Source organism: Amblyomma americanum, chromosome 11 (assembly GCF_052857255.1).
Source record: "Amblyomma americanum isolate KBUSLIRL-KWMA chromosome 11, ASM5285725v1, whole genome shotgun sequence".
In the NCBI taxonomy this organism is placed as follows: Eukaryota; Metazoa; Arthropoda; class Arachnida; order Ixodida; family Ixodidae; genus Amblyomma; species Amblyomma americanum.
Window position 1 is genome coordinate 96837875 of NC_135507.1, and position 19964 is coordinate 96857838.

The following is a 19964-nucleotide window of genomic DNA, read 5'->3' on the forward strand; positions in this document are numbered from 1 at the left end:
ATTTCGTTTGTCAATTTTTGCTGTCCCCAAATAAGTTGCTTCAACATCTCTTGCGCACTCATACTGTCAGAGTCTGTCTCGGGGCCAGGATTCAGTTCGACGTCGCCGCACAACATCAACTCGCACATTAGGTATATATCACATGCGATACGAATGCACTGTTGGGCGAAAGGCAGAACCAGGATACCACGACAATCACTTTTAAATGAATAACAGGCACCAACCTTGGTTAGATAAAAGAAGGGTGCGTAAGGCCACATGCTGCTGCCTGGTCTGCCGAGTCCACTGAAGTGAAATTCTTGCGGTCGGCAATTTAAAGGAATGTCCGGTGAGGTCACATGCTGATGCGGCAGCGCTGTAGGTGTGACGCCCGTACTAGATTCATGACGTCATCAGGCTCTTGATGAATGTTGGGCTGATAGACCGCTCTGGCATGACCAAGCAGAAAAACCTGGGTTAGACAAAAGAACGGTGCGTAAGGCCACATGCTGCTTCCTGGTCTGCCGAGCCCACTAACATCACTTCTAACATACGGCTATTTGCTGACGATTGTGTCATCTATCGCCCAATAGTCAACCAATCCGACATAACCATCCTCCAAGAAGACCTGCTACGCATCCAAAAGTGGTGCAAAACCTGGCTAATGTCATTAAATTCTGCTAAGACTTCCCTTCTTTCATTCCACCGCCGGCGCAACCACCAGGATGCAATTTATACAATTGTGGGCTGCCATTGTATCGAAAGACGGACCCCAACATACATCATTCATCGCACCTTTACCCATCATTGATGCCCTGGGGCAATGAATTTCGCTTTAAAAATCCCAACATAAAACATAACGGCTTATTAGGGACAGCAGCGAACGAACATACCGACGCTACGCTCGTCTGGGTAGCGGACGGAAAACAGATTTCTTCCCAGCCGGGCAGTTTTCTTTGTAGCCAACGTCGATGAGGCATGCCTCGGGTGACGCAGCGGTGGCGCTGTGTCTTATCGGCAACCCAGTACAGCCTGTGGCCGTGTTACACTGGACCGGAATATAACAAGGCGGAGGCTGCGCGGAAATGTGCGCAGTAAGTGTCGCCACATCAGCCCCCCCCCCCCCCCCTCCCGCGGAGTGGAGAGCCCTCAGGGCTTGTAAACATCGGATGCATCCAGAGTCGTGCAGACCATCCGTGGTCCGAGGACGGATCTCAGGCGGACGACTCTAGCTGTGGCGCTGCGGCCAAGGTTTCGGGGTGCAGCGAGGGACGTGGAGCGGCAGAGCTGCTGGGAGGGTCTGGGCCACCGGGACGAGGGCGTGGAGAGGGACGAGAGCGTCGAAAGGGACGAGGGCGCCGGGAGGGACGATTGCGTCGGGAGGAACGAGGGCGCTGGGAGGAACGAGGGCGCCGGGAGGCACGAGAGCGTCGAGAGGGACGAGGGCGCCGGGAGGCATGAGAGCGTCGAGAGGGACGAGGGCGCCGGGAGGCATGAGAGCGTCGAGAGGGACGAGGGCGCCGGGAAGGACGAGGGCGCCGGGAGGGACGAGAGAGTCGGGAGGGACGAGAGCGTCGAGATGAAAGAGGCGCCGGGAGGGACGAGGGCGCCGAGAGCGCCGGGGGGGGGGGGGGGGAGGGCGCCGGGAGGGACGAGAGCGTCGAGAGGAACAAGGGTGCCGGGAGGCACGAGAGCGTCGAGAGGGACGAGAGCGCCGAGAGGGACGAGGGCGCCGGGAGGGACGAGGGCGCCGTGATGGACGAGAGCGTCGAGAGGGACGAGGGCGCCGGAAGGCACGAGAGCGTAGAGAGGGACGAGGGCGCCGGGAGGGACGAGAGCGCCGAGAGAGAAGAGAGCGTCGAGAGGGAAGAGAGCGTCGAGAGGGACGAGGGCACCGGGAGGGACGATAGCGTCGAGAGGGACGAGGGCGCCGGGAGGCTCGAGAGCGTCGAGGGCGCCGGGAGGGACGAGAGCGTCGAGAGGGCGAGCCCTCTGGGCTTGTAAACATCAGATGCGTGGAGAGTCGTGCAGGCCGTCTGGGGTCCGAGGAGGCGGCTCAGGCGGGAGCCTCTGGCTAATGTCAGTATATTCTGCTAAGACTTCCCTTCTTTCATTGCACCGTCGGCGCAACCACCAGGATGCAATTGATACAATTAACAACCTTCCCATTAAATCAGTAGATTCCTATAAATATTTTCGTGTCTATTTACGTAAAGATCGGACCTGGTCGCAACACTTTCGCCATGTAATCACTTCAGCTAATGAAGTTTTAGGGTACCGTCGCCGTATCCCTTCTTTAGCACCGCGTTGCATGAAATTGCTTGCTTACTTAACATTTGTTTACCACAGTTCAGGTGTCCGCCGATATATGAGACAGATACTGCGTCATTTCCTTTCCCCAAAACCAATTATTATTATTACTTAACATTTGGACAGTCCAAATTTCAGTTTGCATGCGCCGCCTATGATCCTAACTTTGCTAACCTCATTGACACGCTCGAATCCATTCAGAATCGCGCTGCTTGATTCATTTGTTCCAATTTTTCATACCACACTAGCGTTTCCGCACTAAAGTTTCAGGTTAATCTCCACACATTGGCCTGTCGTCGCAAGATTGCCTGTCTTTCGTTATATAATAAATTTTTCCATAACTTTGATGACGAAGTCATTCTTAACGCACGAGTTCATCGTATTTCCCGTTTATTGTCACCCTAACGCCGTGTTCCCTGCGAAATCCCTCACTGAAACATGTCACCTCTCTTTTTTTCTTAAAAGAGCCTGAGACTGGAATGACCTTCCATCCGAAGTGGCAACCATCATCCACTTCAGCAAATTCAAAACGGCCATCGAAGATCATCTTCTGCATTCAAGCTAATTGCCTTCTCAGCCCACCCCTCATGTAATGTCCCTTGAGGACCTTTGAGGAACAAATCAATAGATAAGACCATCGCAGACATGCTCTGTATGTACGTCGACGTGGACCGCAAGTATTGGGACGAACTACTTCTCTACGTCATGTTCGCCTACAATACGGCACAAGACACCACTCGCATGACGCCTTCGAGCCTTCTTCATGGGCTACCAGTGAAAATTATGCTGGATGTCGTGTTCCGGAAGAATTGCCCACTTAAGGATCAAAAACCAGCAGCGGACCGACGCCAGACGCTACAACCGACGAAGACGCAATGCGGAATACAGGCAGGAGGCCAAGTCTGGGTTTGGACGCCCATATGCCGCCGTGGATTGAGTGAAAAGCTTTCGCGCCGCTATTTCGGCCCGTACAAGATTCTTCGTCCGTTAAATGAACTGGATTATGAAGTCATCCCTGACGCAATGACTGCATCCCAGCGACGCCGCGTACGAACAGAAGTTGTCCATGTCGTCCGTCTGAAGCCCTATTATGTGCGCTAAATGACTCTGTGTTTCCACATTCTCTGTGTTTATTTTTGCACGATCCGTTTTATTTGTTGCTAGTCGCCTTAATTGCTTTAATGCATCGGGTCGATGCTTCTTTGAAAGGGGAGTATGGCCCGAGTCTTGGCAGTGTTTGCTTGTTCGTTCTTAAAAGCTGCCGTCGCGCCGATCTATCGCTTTGTTTGCGATGCAAGACGCGACCAGATTTATCTCGATTGATCGCATCCAGGCAGAGCTGATTCTACATTGTTTAAGAATGTGCTAGTAACTTTTCATTCTTTACCTCGAAAGTTCGCTATCAGCTTTAAATTGAGCACGGCCGACAGCGGCGGGAATTCTGTTCGACGACCGCCGAGCACGCTTGTTGCTACGCCGCCGCCGAATGATTCAGTCCACTTTGGGTGCAAGTCAGCCCAAATAAATAATTTTGTTTAGACACCGTTTATTACAGCTTTTATGCTCTCCTGACTACAGTCACCACTCCGTGACAATATCTATGCGACAGGGCTTCCATTGATGCTTCTATCCCTGTTGCCGTGCACTGTCTGTCTACCTTTCTTTCCAGCTCTTCAAGTCGGCCCAAGACTGCAGCAATCTCTTGGCTAATCTCCTCAATCAGTTTTGTTACATGTATCAATTGACACCGCTTCCAGTGGGCATCAAGCGACAATGTTATCGCTAACCCGCCCACGCTCGTGGCTCAGTTGTTGCGCCGTGCGTTGCTCGCTGCTCGTTCAGCCGGCATGCAGCCGGCAGGCGGCCAGGTGATCGGGGCCAGTAGGCGATCGAAAAGGCAGGACCCTATAGTCGGGTGCAACTTTAGAAGGCAGCGGTATAGTGTTCTAGAAGGGGGTAGTGGGTTCAGCAGCCGGCGCGCCCCATGCATTGCGGCGAGGCCGCGAGTGCGGACGGGACCCGGATGTTAGCGGCGGCGCTGTAGTCGCGTGGGCTGGCTGTTGGTGGTGCCCATGTGCTGCCTCTCGCATGTTTGTTCACGCATGGTTTGCGGCTTTGGCTGTTATCCGTTTTTTCAGCGCATCATTTTAGTTTGCTTCGCCGGCTGCCTTCTTCATTCGGGAAACGTAGGAATGCTGAATCGTCAACAGCAACGACACTGCTTTGCTCCCGGGTGTCAAACCGGCTACAAGTGGACTAGAGGAAAGCGGCCGTCGTTTTTTACCGTGCCGAAAGATGAGGAAAGACGCCGAATTTGCCAGTACATCATGACATCCAGATTGAGCCAGGATCCACTGGAAAATTTATTTGGCATAACCAGGCAATCCGGCGGGTCCAACGACCACCCAACCCCCACACAGTTTCTAATTGTCGTCAACAGCTTGTAGTTTTACAATCTTGCCAAGACAGTGCGCTCAGGAAATGCTGACCTTAATAGAGGTAGTGGAAAAATAAGTTATCTCCAGTGTGCGTGCGATGCTCCTGCTAAAGACAGGGTTGCTGCAATAGACCAGCTCATCGAGAAAGGCAACCTAGCTTCATCCGAGCGCATGCTTCAGAGTATTTCTGCTGAGCACAGAGAGTATGTAGAGCAGAAGAGCGACGACCGGCTGATACATTATATGGCAGGGTATGTTGCCCGAAAGTTTTTTAAACGTTATGACTGCAAGCACTGCAAAGCCTTTCTGTTGGAAAGCTCCAATAAGGAAGGCAGAAATTCTTAGTTCACAGTGATATGTGACAAGGGAGAGTTGTTGTATCTTTAGCAAGAACTTTTCCGGGCAGTGAAAAAGTTAGAAAACGTATTCCCTGTTTTCTTCAGTCGCAATAACTCTGCAGTGACAGCATAGTAGATTTAATGCTGCTTGTGAAGGCAAATTTCCGTTATGCCTTAGGTTGCAGCCAGCAGGCAGATGCGCTCACAACAGGTTTGACGAAGTTCTATGTACTGACAAGGCTGCACTTTTATGTAAAAGGGCGGAACCAATCGCAACAGGAACGGCGGAAAAACAAATTGTTCACGAAGATAAGCGTTGTCTATAGTGCCTCTCTCGTAGCAGCCGTAAGCAGTGCCTTGAAAAAGAGGTGGCTGCCCGTTTATTGTACCAATAAACTTGTTTGCTACCATTAGTTCCCGTACTTTCTTTTTTACATGTGTATTACGAAATTTCGCGCATTGCAGGAACCACCGTGACCACCTACTAATGACATCACCGTAGCAGGAATTATCTCTCTAGATTTCAGTGAATGTGTACTTTGTAAAATAAAAGCTGAACTTGATGAAACAAAGCCTCGTCGATTCGGGATCTCTCTGTTCAGGATGCGTAAGTACGCGTGCCGCAATTGTTTAGCTAACTTTAACAGTGAATGTGATTGCGTCTGGACGTGCATCGAAAATTTTGATGGAAAATTAAGCGATTTGCTTAACCACAATTTTACTTCTGGCCTGTTTTTGAGGTCTGCGTTCAGAAATGCAACCGGATCGTCGTACGGCGGCTCTGTCTCTGCACTCGTCGGGTCGGCTTTATCTTCGCACAAACTTATGGCATGTCCGCCTTTCCACCTTTTCCGGGCTCTTTGCCTTGAGAGTTAGGTTTTAAGAAAAATGCATTGGAGCTGCAGGCATCCGATTTTCGGCGTTGCACCAGATGCACACAGCTTTCTCGGCGCTGCGAATGCAGCGCGTATCGCGGGTATGTCGCAGGTCCTTTACAGCCGGTGCTCCGGTGGCGCCATCTCGCGCTATCGACGTGAGATGGCGCATCCGCGGGCTCTCCCTGAACCCACTACCCCCGTCTAGGACACTATAGCAGCGGCATTTACCCCTCAAAGGCGGATGCACACGAGCATCCGCCAATAGGCGCGCACTTCAGTTGACGTCACGAGCCGGACGGCCGGTGACCCCGCCGACGAAGAACACGCCTAATGGCTCGTTCACACTTGGACATTCGGCGGCGAGAGCGAGCGGGATCCGCTGCCGCGACAGAGATTCCACCGAAATACCCAGCGGAAAGGCCGATCGGTCCAGGACCGAATTCTGCCACCGGAAAAAAATACGCCGAATCTCGTCAGCCAATAGGAAGGCGAGTACCCGCGGCCACAAACATGGCGGCGCCCTTCGATGCAGGAGGCCTCGCTTCGGATTGAATTCGTCGCTGTTACTGCCTTTTTCAGCGCGTTCACTGGCCATAAAAGAGCCAGCGGTCTTTCGCTTTGTCTCATCTCGCCCATAAGAAAACGTTTGAGTGATAAATTTGCTTTACTTCTTATTTCGGGTGACGATTCTTCCCTTTTTAGGCTTAAGAGGGGCGTCGGTTTGTTGATAACAGTAGTTCCCGTCCTAACCACCATATGGCGCCACTAGGCTAAAATTACAGTTTTAAAAGCGAGAATGTTAGAAATGGCGTAACGTCCGGCAAAATAGGTGCATTTAGCGTACGTAAGTGTGCATACGGTTATGGTACGTAGACAGCATCGATTAACGTCTTACCATATCTGTGAACGCTGTGAGCAGACGACACACAGGCGATGAGCGGAGACGCGGTGGCCGGGCAGTGTGAACGATGCAGCTTTTCGGCGGCAGCGGATTTCGCTTGCTCTCGCCGCCGAATGTTCAAGTGAGAACGCGCCATAACATGGCCGCCCTCGTTTCGAACTGGACCGAGTCGCGTCAGCTGCGTACGTCTCCCTCCGTCAGAGTGAATTCCAAGTATTTGTGGGCGTCTGTCATGCCGGAAATATTATTGCGAGCTTACGATGCACAATTAGTGCCGCGTGCGTTTGTTCTGAGCCGTTAATAATAATAATAATTGGTTTTTGGGGAAAGGAAATGGCGCAGTATCTGTCTCATATATCGATGGACACCTGAACCGCGCCGTAAGGGAAGGGATAAAGGAGGGAGTGAAAGAAGAAAGGAAGAATAGGTGCCGTAGTGGAGGGCTCCGGCATAATTTCGACCACCTGGGGATCTTTAACGTGCACTGACATCGCACAGCACACGGGCGCCTTAGCGTTTTTCCTCCATAAAAACGCAGCCGCCGCGGTCTGGTTCGAACCCGGGAACTCCGGATCAGTAGTCGAGCGCCCTAACCACTGAGCCACCGCGGCGGGGTGAGCCGTTAGCCGACGAAAAAGATAACAGCGACCATCGCTGACGCTGCGCTGCGCTTCGTCTGGAAACAGGATACCGCGGCAACACACCGCTGCAAGCAAACATCGCGCGTGTTGGTTCTATGGTGTTTTGTTTTGCTCTTAAGTGAAGTTGCGGCGAGGGGAGTTTGCCAGGCAAAGTTTGGTACCCACTGTGAGCGGCTGGTGTGTTGGTGTACTGTGCCCCTGCCTTTCTCGTCGGACGTGGCGAAGTGATGGAGCAAAACCATTATCAGGATAAATGGGTAAAGCGTGCGCGGATCAAACCAACCTACAAGTTCCTCAACCGTTGGCAGCAGTATGGTAAGATAGCCGAGCGTCTAACAGGGCGTCGTTCGAGTGTCGCTCCATGCCATCGATCTTGTTCCGTAGCAGACGACTCACAGCGTTGTAGAAGGCACGGAGTTATTTTTCTCTCGCGATCCAGCATATGCTGTAGCATTTACATCTTGATAGCTTTACTAAACCACTCAACAAGATACACAAATCTGATTTATACCGAGAAATACGCGTTTTAGAAGCAGTCACAATTTTTTGAGCGGGGCTATTTCTTTAGTCGCGGTGGCAATTGGTTGCTGCATTTCGGTCATCTGGGCGGGGCCTGTCCTGTTTTCTAAAGTTGTACCCGACTATAGAAGTAAGCAGCAAGATTGTTCGATTATCGGTTTTCCTGTATTGTGTGCATGTAAACGGTTCTCTTTGTTTAACACCTTTCATATCTTTTTACACTTTCCTTCACATCTTATTTTTGTAAAATTAGGATACAGTGTGAACGCTTTTTTATCGAATAATAGATATCTTACAGATTTTTCTTGCACTGCTGTCACTGTTGCGCGCCGCCGGCGCCCAGGCCCCTTCAAGCTACCGCTTTTTGCCTGGGAAGCCGTCAGCATTATAAGATGTTGAAAATAAAGGTGAATTGAATTGAAGTTACTTTCTTTCTAACGGAAGTACCACAAGTTTTGAGTGCATTTAAGAAAACACTAGCACATCTTGAAGTGCTTCACGCAAATTACAAAACAAGTTGTGATACGCTTTCTGGAGTTCATGGTTTTTTTCACGCCACGTTACACTTGCTGGGCCTTCGAAACAAGGGGAAAAAAGCCCATTCTTCCTATTACCATCCCATTCAGAACTAATGAAACGTAACATCATTAAATCAAATTTTATTAACACCTTGACTCTGTCAGGTCAGCATAGGCTAGAGGACAGCTTTTCGAGCCAAGTGTCTAGGCTGACGCAGTGAGGATACTCGCAAGCCCTTCTCTCGTCTGTCGCTGAAAAAGTAGCTGCCCCAGATGAAGCGTGCATGGGAAGCAAAAATGTCGCTGAACCCCAAGCAGCACAGCTAATCGGCCTAATATTGGAAATTAATGGTTTCACTCTGGTCGATCCTTTGTCGGGCCCGTCTTTTCCAATACGTTGTGAATATTGGGCAGGTTACCTGTGCTGCTTGGGTTCTACCTTGCATGCACCGGATATCACATAAAGTTACGAAAGTTGGAAGCAAAGCAGGAGTGGACACAGCTTTCTCAGCCCCTCTCCGGCTATCAAAATTTTGCGGCAAGGTTAACGAAAACAAGAAGAAAATGGGTTCCACAACGCGGCATAGAGATCCTTTCGTGGCATGTTAGCAGGGCGTGGCCTATTCCACTCTTTTATCTTGGTGCAAAACTTGCATCGGACAAACAGGCCATTGTTTAAATGAAAGGCTAATTGAACACAACAATTATTTATATGGCACTTGAGATAGTTACCTTTTCACTGTCGGAACTGCCACCCCAAAAAACAATTTTTGCCTACCTGAAGAAAAACGTGGCCTGACGAATGCCACGTGCGAGTGGCGTGCTGGTGTGGCCAAAAGAGCAGTCTTTTGTTTCGGCTCCTCGGTTCTCGACGTGACAGCTTGGCTGCCTTTTCTAACCATCCGCTTTAAAGAGGCTCCGAAAGAGGCTCTATTAACGTTGCAGTATGGCTGGAATGTTAAAGCACGCCGTTTCACGAATATTGCCACGAAGAATTTTTAATCCGCTTTGTAGAAACAGAGTTATCTTTTGTCAAAATTTGAATTTCAGCGTCTTCGCGCCTTTCTTTTTCCTCTCGTCACTTTTTGTACACTTGAAGGTCGGCGCTCGTCCGCCGGCCCCACCTCCGGGAGAGAGCTTCCTGACCCACCGGAGCTACGCGGCTTATTGGCCGCGGCCTTGGCAGCTGCCTAACGTCTGAAAGAATCTAACCAATAGCCATCTCTCAAGATGTATACGTAGATGCGAGCGACAGTGAAGGGTGCGAGCATGAAAAGGTCGCCAGGAAGGGCTCGCCAACTGTCGCGCGTGATTTTGGGTTCTCTGCTGCCTGTAGAACTGTATTATTTGGCTCAGGTGTTCATGAAAAGACACTGCAGTGATTGAGAAAGTTGATGTTCTCTCCTCGGAAGGTGTTTTAGATCCCGTTTGGCTATGCATCCGCCGCTGGTTCTGATTTCTGCGCCGAAGTGGATGCCTCATTGTCGGTAATATATTATTGCATTATAACCACTACGTCGCGCAACAAAATGTCTGCTGCGGCTATGTTCCTTTGACTTCGTGAGTGCGGGTCATAGCGTCGTAACGTGGGAATACTCCAAAAACGCCTACAAATTTTTCTCTCTGTTTGGCAGAGTGCGTGAATTTTCAAATGCTTTTTCCAGCTGCAGGACTACCTCAAAAAAGCTGTGCCACTGCAGCCACGGTCGCTGCATTGCCACGTCTGGCGCCGGATGCACGTGATCCGGGACCCGAGCAGCGTGGTCTTCGAAACTTACGAATCATTCCCGGATGACGCCTTCTTTGCCTACTGCTCGGGGCGCACAATCATCATGACCTTCGATGTGATGCGCGACCTCCTCCGGGCGGCCTCGTTCATCCCTCGCCACACGAGTGTACGACATTCACACTTTTGGCCTGCACTTGTCTACATTATGGTTACCGTCATCGTTTACACGGATTGACGTCCCCGCATAGCGCTTTCTAGAGGGAAGCTGAAAGGGATCCTCAGGACATAGAGTGTTGGCTTTAGTGGCGCATAAGCATCTAACGTTATCATGCGCCAAGCTCAAGGTGTAAGAAAATTGTCGCCTGCTCAATTTTACAAATCTGTAAAAAAACAATCAGTGGTGTCGATGGCCTAAAACGTTAGTTCATAATTCTTATTAATGGCAAAAAAGAGCTTTAAAAGGGCAGTTAGTGAAAGCTTTAAAGGTCAGGTAACCTCAGCAACCATCCTTGCCTCGGCAAGGATATCGAGGCTCCCAGCAAATCAAATAAAAACCTCAGCCTTTTTCTCAGGAACGAGAAGGTGGCTGATGTGTATCGCCATATGTAGTAAGGAACTGGTTTAGAATTCAGAGGTTTTCAAGGACAGCTGCTTTCCTTAAAAAGCTAATAACACTTATGATACCAATTAGTGTGTCTTCGGCTAAAATAGTTCTTGGAGGAATAGAGTCTTTTCATGTAGCATAGAACAAAATGTTTTGGTCAGTGATTCAAGTTATGTGCATGAGAATAAGACGTGAATTAGTGTAATTTGATATCAGCATTTTTGACAAACAGATTTAACTTCTTTTGTTACTAGAAAGTTGTCTGTAAGGTGTGTATGTGCCATACAGAAATGGCATAAAATTACTTCCGTGAAACGTTCATTGTGACTACATGTTTTCCATTCACCCAGTATGGGCATCACCAAATGCAGTTTTTTATTACTTCATTGTCCTAGGTATCCTGGCATTTAGCTTTCAAATTAGCGCTTATTAATACAGTCACTATCAGGTACGTTGACTTTCCTGATTTCACGGCTGCGAGCTTGTGAAGCGCATAAGTTGGCTCTTATGTCCATATAGTCCATCTATCCCATCTAGCGGCCATCAAGTCCAAGACGGCTTGGCATTCATATGTAGCGGTGCCCTGACTTTTTCTATGTTGTGTAATATGTTTCCTATTAAGGATTAGCCTGCATTTGTGGAATGTAATAACGTGAGCACGCTTAGAGAATCAGTGTAGATTATGCTGTTTTTAATGCTGTTATTTATTAGTTTGCCTACAGTTGCAGAGACTGAATGACATTCAGCAGCAAAAATGGATGCACAGTTGGCAAGCCTAACTATTTTTTGCAACGCATTGCCTTCTAACCTCGTCCGTACCAGAAGCTTGGAAGAACGCAAATATAATCTTAATTCATAAGAGAGGAGACACCAAAGACTTGAAAAATTACAGACCGTTCAGCTTACTGTCCGTTTCCTACACGGTACTTACTAAGGTAATCGCTAATAGAGTCCGGGCAACCTTAGACATTAATCGACCAAATGATCAGGCCGGTATTTGTAAAGAATATTCCACAATGGATCATACTCGCGCTATAAATCAGATGAAAGAGAAATACGCAGAATTCAACCAACCTCTATATAAAGCCTGTATTAAAAATGAGAAAGCATACGACTCAGTGGAAACCTCAGCAGTCATTCAGGCTTTGCGGAATCAGGGTGTAGATGAGCCTTATGTCAAAAAATATATCATACTGCTCTTTCTGTCTAACTCATTGATCATGATTTGCAGTTCATCTCCTAAGTGACTCAGCAAGGCAATATCATCAGCGAATCGCAGATTATTTAGGTATTCTCCATTCACCCTTATCCCCAAGAGTTCCCAATTCAGGCCTCGGAATACCTCCTGTAAACTGGCGGTGAATTGGATTGGTGAGATCGTGTCTCCTTGCCTGATGCCCTTCCATATTGGAATTTTATTTCTGACTTTATGGAGGACTATGGTAGCTGTACAGTTATATATATATATATATATATATATATATTTTTATATATATATATATATATATATATATATATATATATATATATATATATATATATATATATATATATACCATAGTCTTCCATAAAGACTTTATGGAGGACTATGGTATATATATATATATATATATATATATATATATATATATATATATATATATATATATATATATATATATATATAACTGTACAGCTACCATAGTCCTCCATAAAGTCAGAAATAAAATTCCAATAAGGAAGGGCGTCAGGCAAGGAGGCACGATCTCGCCAATCCAATTCACCGCCAGTTTACAGGAGGTATTCCGAGGCCTGAATTGGGAACCCTTGGGGGTAAGGGTGAATGGAGAATACCTAAATAATCTGCGATTCGCTGATGATATTGCCTTGCTGAGTCACTCAGGAGATGAACTGCAAATCATGATCAATGAGTTAGACAGACAGAGCAGTATAGTGGGTCTAAAAATTAAGATGGAGAAAACCAAATTAATGTTCTACTATAGCAAGAGAACAGCAGTTCACAATTGGAAATGAGGTGCTGAAAGTGATAAATGAATTCGTCTACTTAGGGCAGGTAATGAGAGCAGATCCGGATCATGAGAGGGATATAACTAGAAGGATAAGAATGGGGTGGAGCGCATATAGCAGGTTTTTCTCATTTAATTAATAGCATGTTACCAATATCCCTGATGAGGAAAGATATCAACATCTGTATCTCACCGGTACTCACCTACAGGGCAGAAACGTGGAGGCTAAAGAAAAGGGTTCAGCTTAAGTTAAGAATAACACAGCGAGCCATGGAAGGAAAATTATAGGTGTAACGTTAAGAGACCGGAAGAGGCCAGAGTGGGTGGGGGAACAGACGCGTGTTAATGAGATCCTAGACGAAATCAAGAGGAAGAAATTGGCTTGGGTAGGGCATGAACTGCGAAGGCAAGATAATCGCTGGTCCTTAAGGGTAGCGCTGTGGATTCCAAGAGAAAGAAATTGTAGAATGTGGCGTCAGAGGCTTAGGTGGGCGGAGGAGATTAGCACGTTTGCAGGCATAGAATGGGCGCAGCTGGCAAAGGACAGGGTTAATTGGAGAGACATGGGAGCGGCCTTTGCCCTGCAGAGCATGTAGTCAGGCTAATGATGACGACGATGACTATTTTTTGCCAGTTTTCTTCTACAACCGAGATGACGACATATTTTGTTGTTTTTGAGCTGCCAGAATTAACTTCTGTGTAGTTCAAATATTTTGTTTTCTAGTGCCTGGTACTCCTGTAGAATGTGTATACGTAGAGGGCTTTTTTTTGGGCGTGTTAACGCAAAACCACATACAGTGGGAACGCTATATCTTGGGGGAAGTGGTTAGTGCCTTCAGGCGACGTCAGGAAGGCTGTCCAGTATTTCCAAGTTTTCAAAATTATCCTATACACGAAGTAGAGGTCTGATTTTCGCCAACTGTGGTAGTATGTTGACAAGCTCGACAAGTGTAAGGTTGAAGAGTGTTGGGCTAAGCACTCCACATTGCTGGACTCCACGGGAAGTGAAATGAAAAGATGTGTGGCCATCTTCAGTCTGCACAAAGAGAGATCTGTTGGATAAATAACTGCGCATTCAGCAGAACACGTAGCCATCAAGCTCGGCAGCTTCCATAGCGTGCAAAAAACCCTGATGAGTTAAACTGTCGTATGCGCCCTTTATGTCCAGGAACAATGCCGTTGTCAAGCGCTTGAAATGGTTTTTGGCGCTAACGGATGACACCAGGTCGACCACGTTGTTAATTGAATCCTTTCCAGTACTTTGCCAACGCAGCTAGCCAGTGCAATTAGACGGTATGATGTCAGGTCAAGTGGAAATTTTCCTTGTTTCAGGAGCGGAACTAGACGACTGGACTTACACCCGTCTGGAACTGTGCCCTTATATTATGATTTGTGTAATATTCCAAAAGGACACGCCTAGCTTCTTGTCCATGGTTTGCAAGTGTAGAGTATGGCACACCGTCAGGTCCCGGCGATGACGGCCGTCTCCAATGACCTCCAACGTTGTGCCTGGAGGGCTTGAATTCTGCGTTGAATTTTCTTCTGCATGCGCCTCGCATCCCTCATGCCAAGGCTCGACTTTCTGCGTCGATGTCTACGCTCTGCCCTCCGTCGCAGTGATCGCAGGCACTGCAATTGCATATCGTTCCCGTGTACATTGTAATTGAGGCGAATAGTCGTGTCGCGTTTTCCATGGCCTCCTTAATTTTCCCTTCCAAACCAGCTGAGGAACCTTCTCTGCAAGCATCTTGCATGAGTGCTTGAAACGCTGACCAATCTGTGCGTCGCATGGGTGTGGCAGAGGTGCATGTGGAAAGGCCAGTAATGATCAGATATGTACGGATATGGTCACTTTCACGGGTCTCAGTATCCGAGAACCACCAGACGTTGCTGATAAGGCATCGGGAAACGAAAGCCAAGTCAAGGCAGCTGCTGTAAGTTGTCCCTCCAATATAGGTTGGGGAGCCGTCATTTAGACGCTGAAGGCCATAGTCAGAGGCGAAGGACACAGGCTTTCGTTCCCTAACGTTCATTCTAACGCCTCCCCACGTAGTGTGATGAGCGTTAAAGTCACCCATGACGACCCCAAGGCCGGGTGTAACCGCCATCAAATCTTTTTTTTTTTTTTATTCGAGAAGTGTGCCATGAGGCATAAGTTGAAAAAGGAAAGGGGGGAAGGAATGCACGGGATTGAAAGTTAAAAGAAGGAGTGAAGAACCGTTGCGCTGAGGTAGTCGCAGAGGTTGTTAATGAAACGGTTGTCCATTGTCCACTTCACGAAGTCACTTTCGCGGTTCCACCGCAGGCCAACCTCCCTGAGGAGCCGTTTTCTGATAGCAGCCGTCGCTGGGCACGTCCACAACAAGTGCCGCACATCACATATGTCCGGTGCAGCGCCACAGTGAGGGCACCTGTCAGGTAGTGGCAGATCTTTGGCACGCCACCGATGACGGACAGATGGTGTCAGAGCCGCCCCTGCCCGAATCCGGCGCACGGATACCTCCTCCTGCCGAGTAAGACTACGGGGGAGAGGGTGCGAACACGGAGGAATTAGAGCGCGTGTTCGCTGGCGCAGAACTTCGGAATCGGAAACGTGGGACAGGAACGGATCTGGGGGAAGAGGGGAAGGTGGCGGATCGTCTAATGTATGAAGATGAGTCATAGCATCCGCTTGAATGTTATGTGGATCCTGGGCATGGCCGCGAATCCAGTGTATGCGCACAGGACATGGATACTTTGCGCAGAGCACATGAATAGATTGTGAAATCTGGAACGTTCGTCGAACAGCCTTCAGCTGTTTAAGGGCGGCGCGGGAGTCGGTGTAAATGTGAACTGTATTGAATGTTGGAACGAGCGGAAGGGAAGCAATGTCATTGTAAATGGCTTGAAGTTCCAATGCCAGGGGAGTGCACGTATCCGCAGTATACGTCGCGCGAGAGTTGAGATGCGGATGAGATGGACTATACACAGCAGTAACTCCCCTCTCTGCAGAATGAGATGCATCCGTGTATAATATGCACCCTTCAGGCAGATACGCTGCTGATACCGACGGGGAAACAGTGGGGCGATTGTCAGTGAGCTGGCAATAGGACCACGGTGGAAGTGTCTTTAAACGATGAAGTTTGAGAGACTGTTTTCGAGCTCTATTTGCCACCCGTTGGTCGATGATCTCACTGAGTGTATTAAGTTGGGCGAACTCCTGTAGCACAGGTATGGGTGTTAAACGAGGCAGATATGTTATGACGCGCATAGCCTCACGATTGATAGCTTCAAGGGAGTCCCACTGTCTGCGGGTGAGACGTTGAAATTGAGCCTGATATACTATCCGTGGCTGAAGGATAGAGCGCACAAGCTGGCGGGCCGTATGAGCACGTGCGCCACCAGAGCGCATAGCTATGCGACGAATCAGACCTAGAGTTGCGTGAGCCGATTTACGGGTGGCTGTCAGCCACGGGGTGCCAGTCCCAGATGTATGGAGGAGAAGACCAAGAATACGAACAGTTTCTACCTGAGGAATCAGATAATTATGTACCGTAAAATTTAAAGGGGGAGCTTTCCGTAAGGCGGCTTTATTTCCAATTCGAATGAAACATGATTTAGTAGGAGAGAGTGTTAGACCCAAAGGTGGGAGGCGAGATGTCAATACATCCAGCGCGTGTTGAAGGACCGACTGATGAATAGACGCATCTGGATGACAGCACCACAAGGTGATATCATCGGCATATGCAAGCACGCGGATAGAAGGGATGGTCTCTAGGGCTCGAACCAGAGGAATTAAAGCCACATTAAATAATGTGGGGGCGAGAACGGAGCCCTGCGGCACTCCTCTATTGGAAGTGAAATTACCAAAGGGCTTTCCGTGGACACGCACGCTGAAGGTTCGATTTGCTAAAAAGGCGTGAATGGAGAGGAGGAACCGGTGAGGGAGACCAAGAGTTTGAAGGGAGGCAAGAATGGCAGAGTGAAGGATGTTATCATATGCCTTTCTTATGTCTGTAGCGATTACGGTTCGTACAAGGTGACTCTGTGGAGAGTGGTCAAGCACGTCAGCAGCCAAAGTAGCAAGGCCGTCCTCCGTTCCAATATGTGGGCGGAAACCAATTTGGGAATCTGGGTAACAATCATGGGATTCCAGCCACCATGATAAGCGTGCGGCTAGAATGTTTTCATAAAGCTTGCAGATGGTAGGGGTAAGGGAAATTGGACGAAGGGCCGAGAGAGATACTGGAGGCTGACCTGACTTGGGGATTGGAACCACAATAGAATGTTTCCAGTCTCCCGGCATGATGCCAGAAAGCCACACTTCGTTAAAAGTATCAAGTAGGGTTTCCAAAGCCCTCCCTTCCAAGTTACGGAATAAGGAGTTAGGTATGCCGTCGTGCCCGGGAGTAGTAGTAATTTTTAAACGGTCAATGGAGGCCAGCAGCTCTGCCATGGTGAGGTCAGAAGTAATCCCATCGGGGGGCTCTGTTACCGATAAGTCAGGTGGAGACGTAGCGGTGCAGTCATGGTTTGGAAAAAATTGACGGGCCGCTTGTTGTGCAAATGTGTCCTCATCCACATTTAGCGCGAGGCGAATGCTCTCTGTGTAATCTGCAACCTGAGAAGGGCGCTCCATGGCGTGAAACACTCTCCAAAGATGTCGATTGCCCTGCGTAGAGGACAGGCGGGCACACCATGCAGCCCAGCGTTGCCTGCCTAGCCGCTTTGCATAGCGCCGCGCCCGTGCGGTAGCGCGGTGAAGAGTAGGAAGAGCCGAAGGGTCATCGGGGTGACGAGTAGCGTCAAATCAAATCACTCAATCGTGCGACGTCAAGTCAACTTGATGGCGACAGATACGCACCCCCAAGCGTAAACATGAGATTACGCCTCTTCACTGTTAGGAAAACGTACGGGTTGTCGTTATTAGTGGGGGGGAGGGGAACTGGATGAAGCACAAGCGTAAGTTCACGCCGAATGTCGACAGTGACTTTACTGTTCCCTCGGTGCGTGGGAAGTGCAAACGCCCTGTAGCTTGACAATCGCAATATCTTTGGTATATTCGGCTCACAAATGATAAGGAAGGGGAACTTGTTTACGCAAACATATTGCCGCATGTCTGAAATTCTGGACTGGAGTCCACGGGCATTGCATTGGAAAAAAAAGAGGCTTGCTTCAGCTGCTTTTTCTTTCCTAGCATCTTCCATCGTGCTGCTGGCAGCGTTGTTTTTCAGTGCAAAAGGGCTATTCGACGACGCGTTTCTCGCGGAGCTCGTCGTTCTCTCATTTGCAGGAAAGCGCGCCCGACTATCTTGTTCACATTTATCCGTGTGCCGAACGCGTGCTCTCTCCGATTCCCGGCGGATCGCGAACTCGAAAGCAAGTTCTGCCGAGCGCTGTACGGTCGTTTTCTCGGGCCTGTCCTGCGAATTTCCTCTCACAGGCAGCCATAAAGCTGTTCCAGGCAGACTGCATCAACGGCCTTGTCGCGGTTCTGATAAGCCTGCTCTCCTTTTAGCCACTCAATGTGATTGGCTGCTAACTTGTACGAGAACTCATGAAATGTCCCACTTTGTTTTCGCCTGGCATCTCTAAAGAGGCGGCGGAATGCATCCGCCGACATTTGGTATTTCTGGAGAAGAGCTGCTTTGATTTTTCCGTAATTATAAGCGTCTTCTGTCGAAAAACTTGCAATAATTTTGGCCGATTTGCATGGCACCACATGAAAATTTTTCTGAGGCCATGATTCGCGTGGAACTCTTTCCTCCTCGCAAACCCTCTCAAAGTTTACAAGGAGCGCCCCGATGTCCACGTTTACTTAGTAAGGCTGATTTTGATTTTTCTGTCCACCAGAATCTCCTGATTTTAAGTCGAACTATACTCGATGCGCTCCGCCTCTGCGATTTGCAAATCCAGACGCTTCAGTGCAAGTTGCTTTCATTCGGCTTCCTTGAGCTAAAGGCATTCGTTCTGAACCCTGTCGGCCTCCTCCTTAGTCTTCCTGATTCCCTTCCTGGATGACATCCCAGGTATCCGAAATTTTGTCCTGCTCAGCACTAGATTCCTCAATATCCTCAATCAGCTGCGGTTTTCGGTCGCATTTCCCGATCTCAATACCCAGTTCATCACAAAACAAAATAAACTTTGGCTCCCCCAGTTTGCTCAAATCCATGGCAATTGCTGAACGAGGACTTTCAATACAAGCTGCTACGTGAAATACTTTATCGAGCCCATGTTATTTCTATTTCTATCTTTACCTCCTGCAGGAATACCTGAACAGGTGACGCAGGTAGCAAATGAAGAAATAAAAATTAACGGTCTGCTAAAAAGTCGTACAAACAGGTCAGCATCCTGCCCCGGATGCATAGATCTGCTAAATCGTGGAGTATGCCGAACCTTTAAGTAGAGCCGTACGCCTTCTGCTTGTCAAAGAGAACCGCAAGATAATGGTGCTGCTGTATGAACGCCTCCCGCATTGTGTTTTCAAGGCGGATCTGTGGTGGAGCATATTTTTTTGAAACCGCGCTTAAGTATGTCGAGAAGCTGGCGAGATTCAAGAACAAAGGTCAGTTGGATGTTCACCACACTTTCAAATTTTTGTAGTGGGAGCTACACTGGGCTATCAGTCGAGCATTTCGCGGTACACGGGAAAGGTCAGTTGTGCGCACGCGCCGTTGCCATGGCAACCGAAGAGGAGCAAAGTGCGGTGTGCGCTTCGCCGTAGCCGCGTCCGTGCGCACGCTCCGCCGTCAAAGCCGAGCGTGACGTTACACGAATGAGCAGTTGTGCGCATGCGCCGATACCATGGTAACCACAGGGACCCCACAGCTGCGCCGCTCTATCAACCGAACCCCGCGTCGCGTGGGCAGGATTGCGTATAAAAGGCGGAGATGTAGTGGGCGTCTGTATCACAACTTTCGACATGCATGCAGAGGAGAGTCCAGCCCCTGCTAAACGGCGGTAGAGACAAAAGAACATCAACTCTTCCGATCCTCAGGTTGTCGCCTCGCAGTTGACTTAAACTAAATAAGAACGCTTGAGTCTGTGTGTACGTGAAGCAAGGTATCACCGCTGTCAGATATCTCCATTCGATTGCGTCGAATAATGGTGAAGCCTGCTGTGTC

The 19964-nt window shown here is 48.8% G+C and overlaps 1 protein-coding gene across 1 annotated transcript in view; it reads left to right on the plus strand.

The window, feature by feature from the left end:
- LOC144110677 (acetylgalactosaminyl-O-glycosyl-glycoprotein beta-1,3-N-acetylglucosaminyltransferase-like) overlaps window positions 1–19964 on the plus strand; it is a 107076-nt gene that overhangs the window by 29671 nt on the left and 57441 nt on the right. The window contains exon 2 of the mRNA XM_077643733.1: window positions 10187–10417. Coding sequence (XP_077499859.1) covers window positions 10187–10417 — 231 coding nt within the window. The remainder of the gene's footprint in view (window positions 1–10186; window positions 10418–19964) is intronic.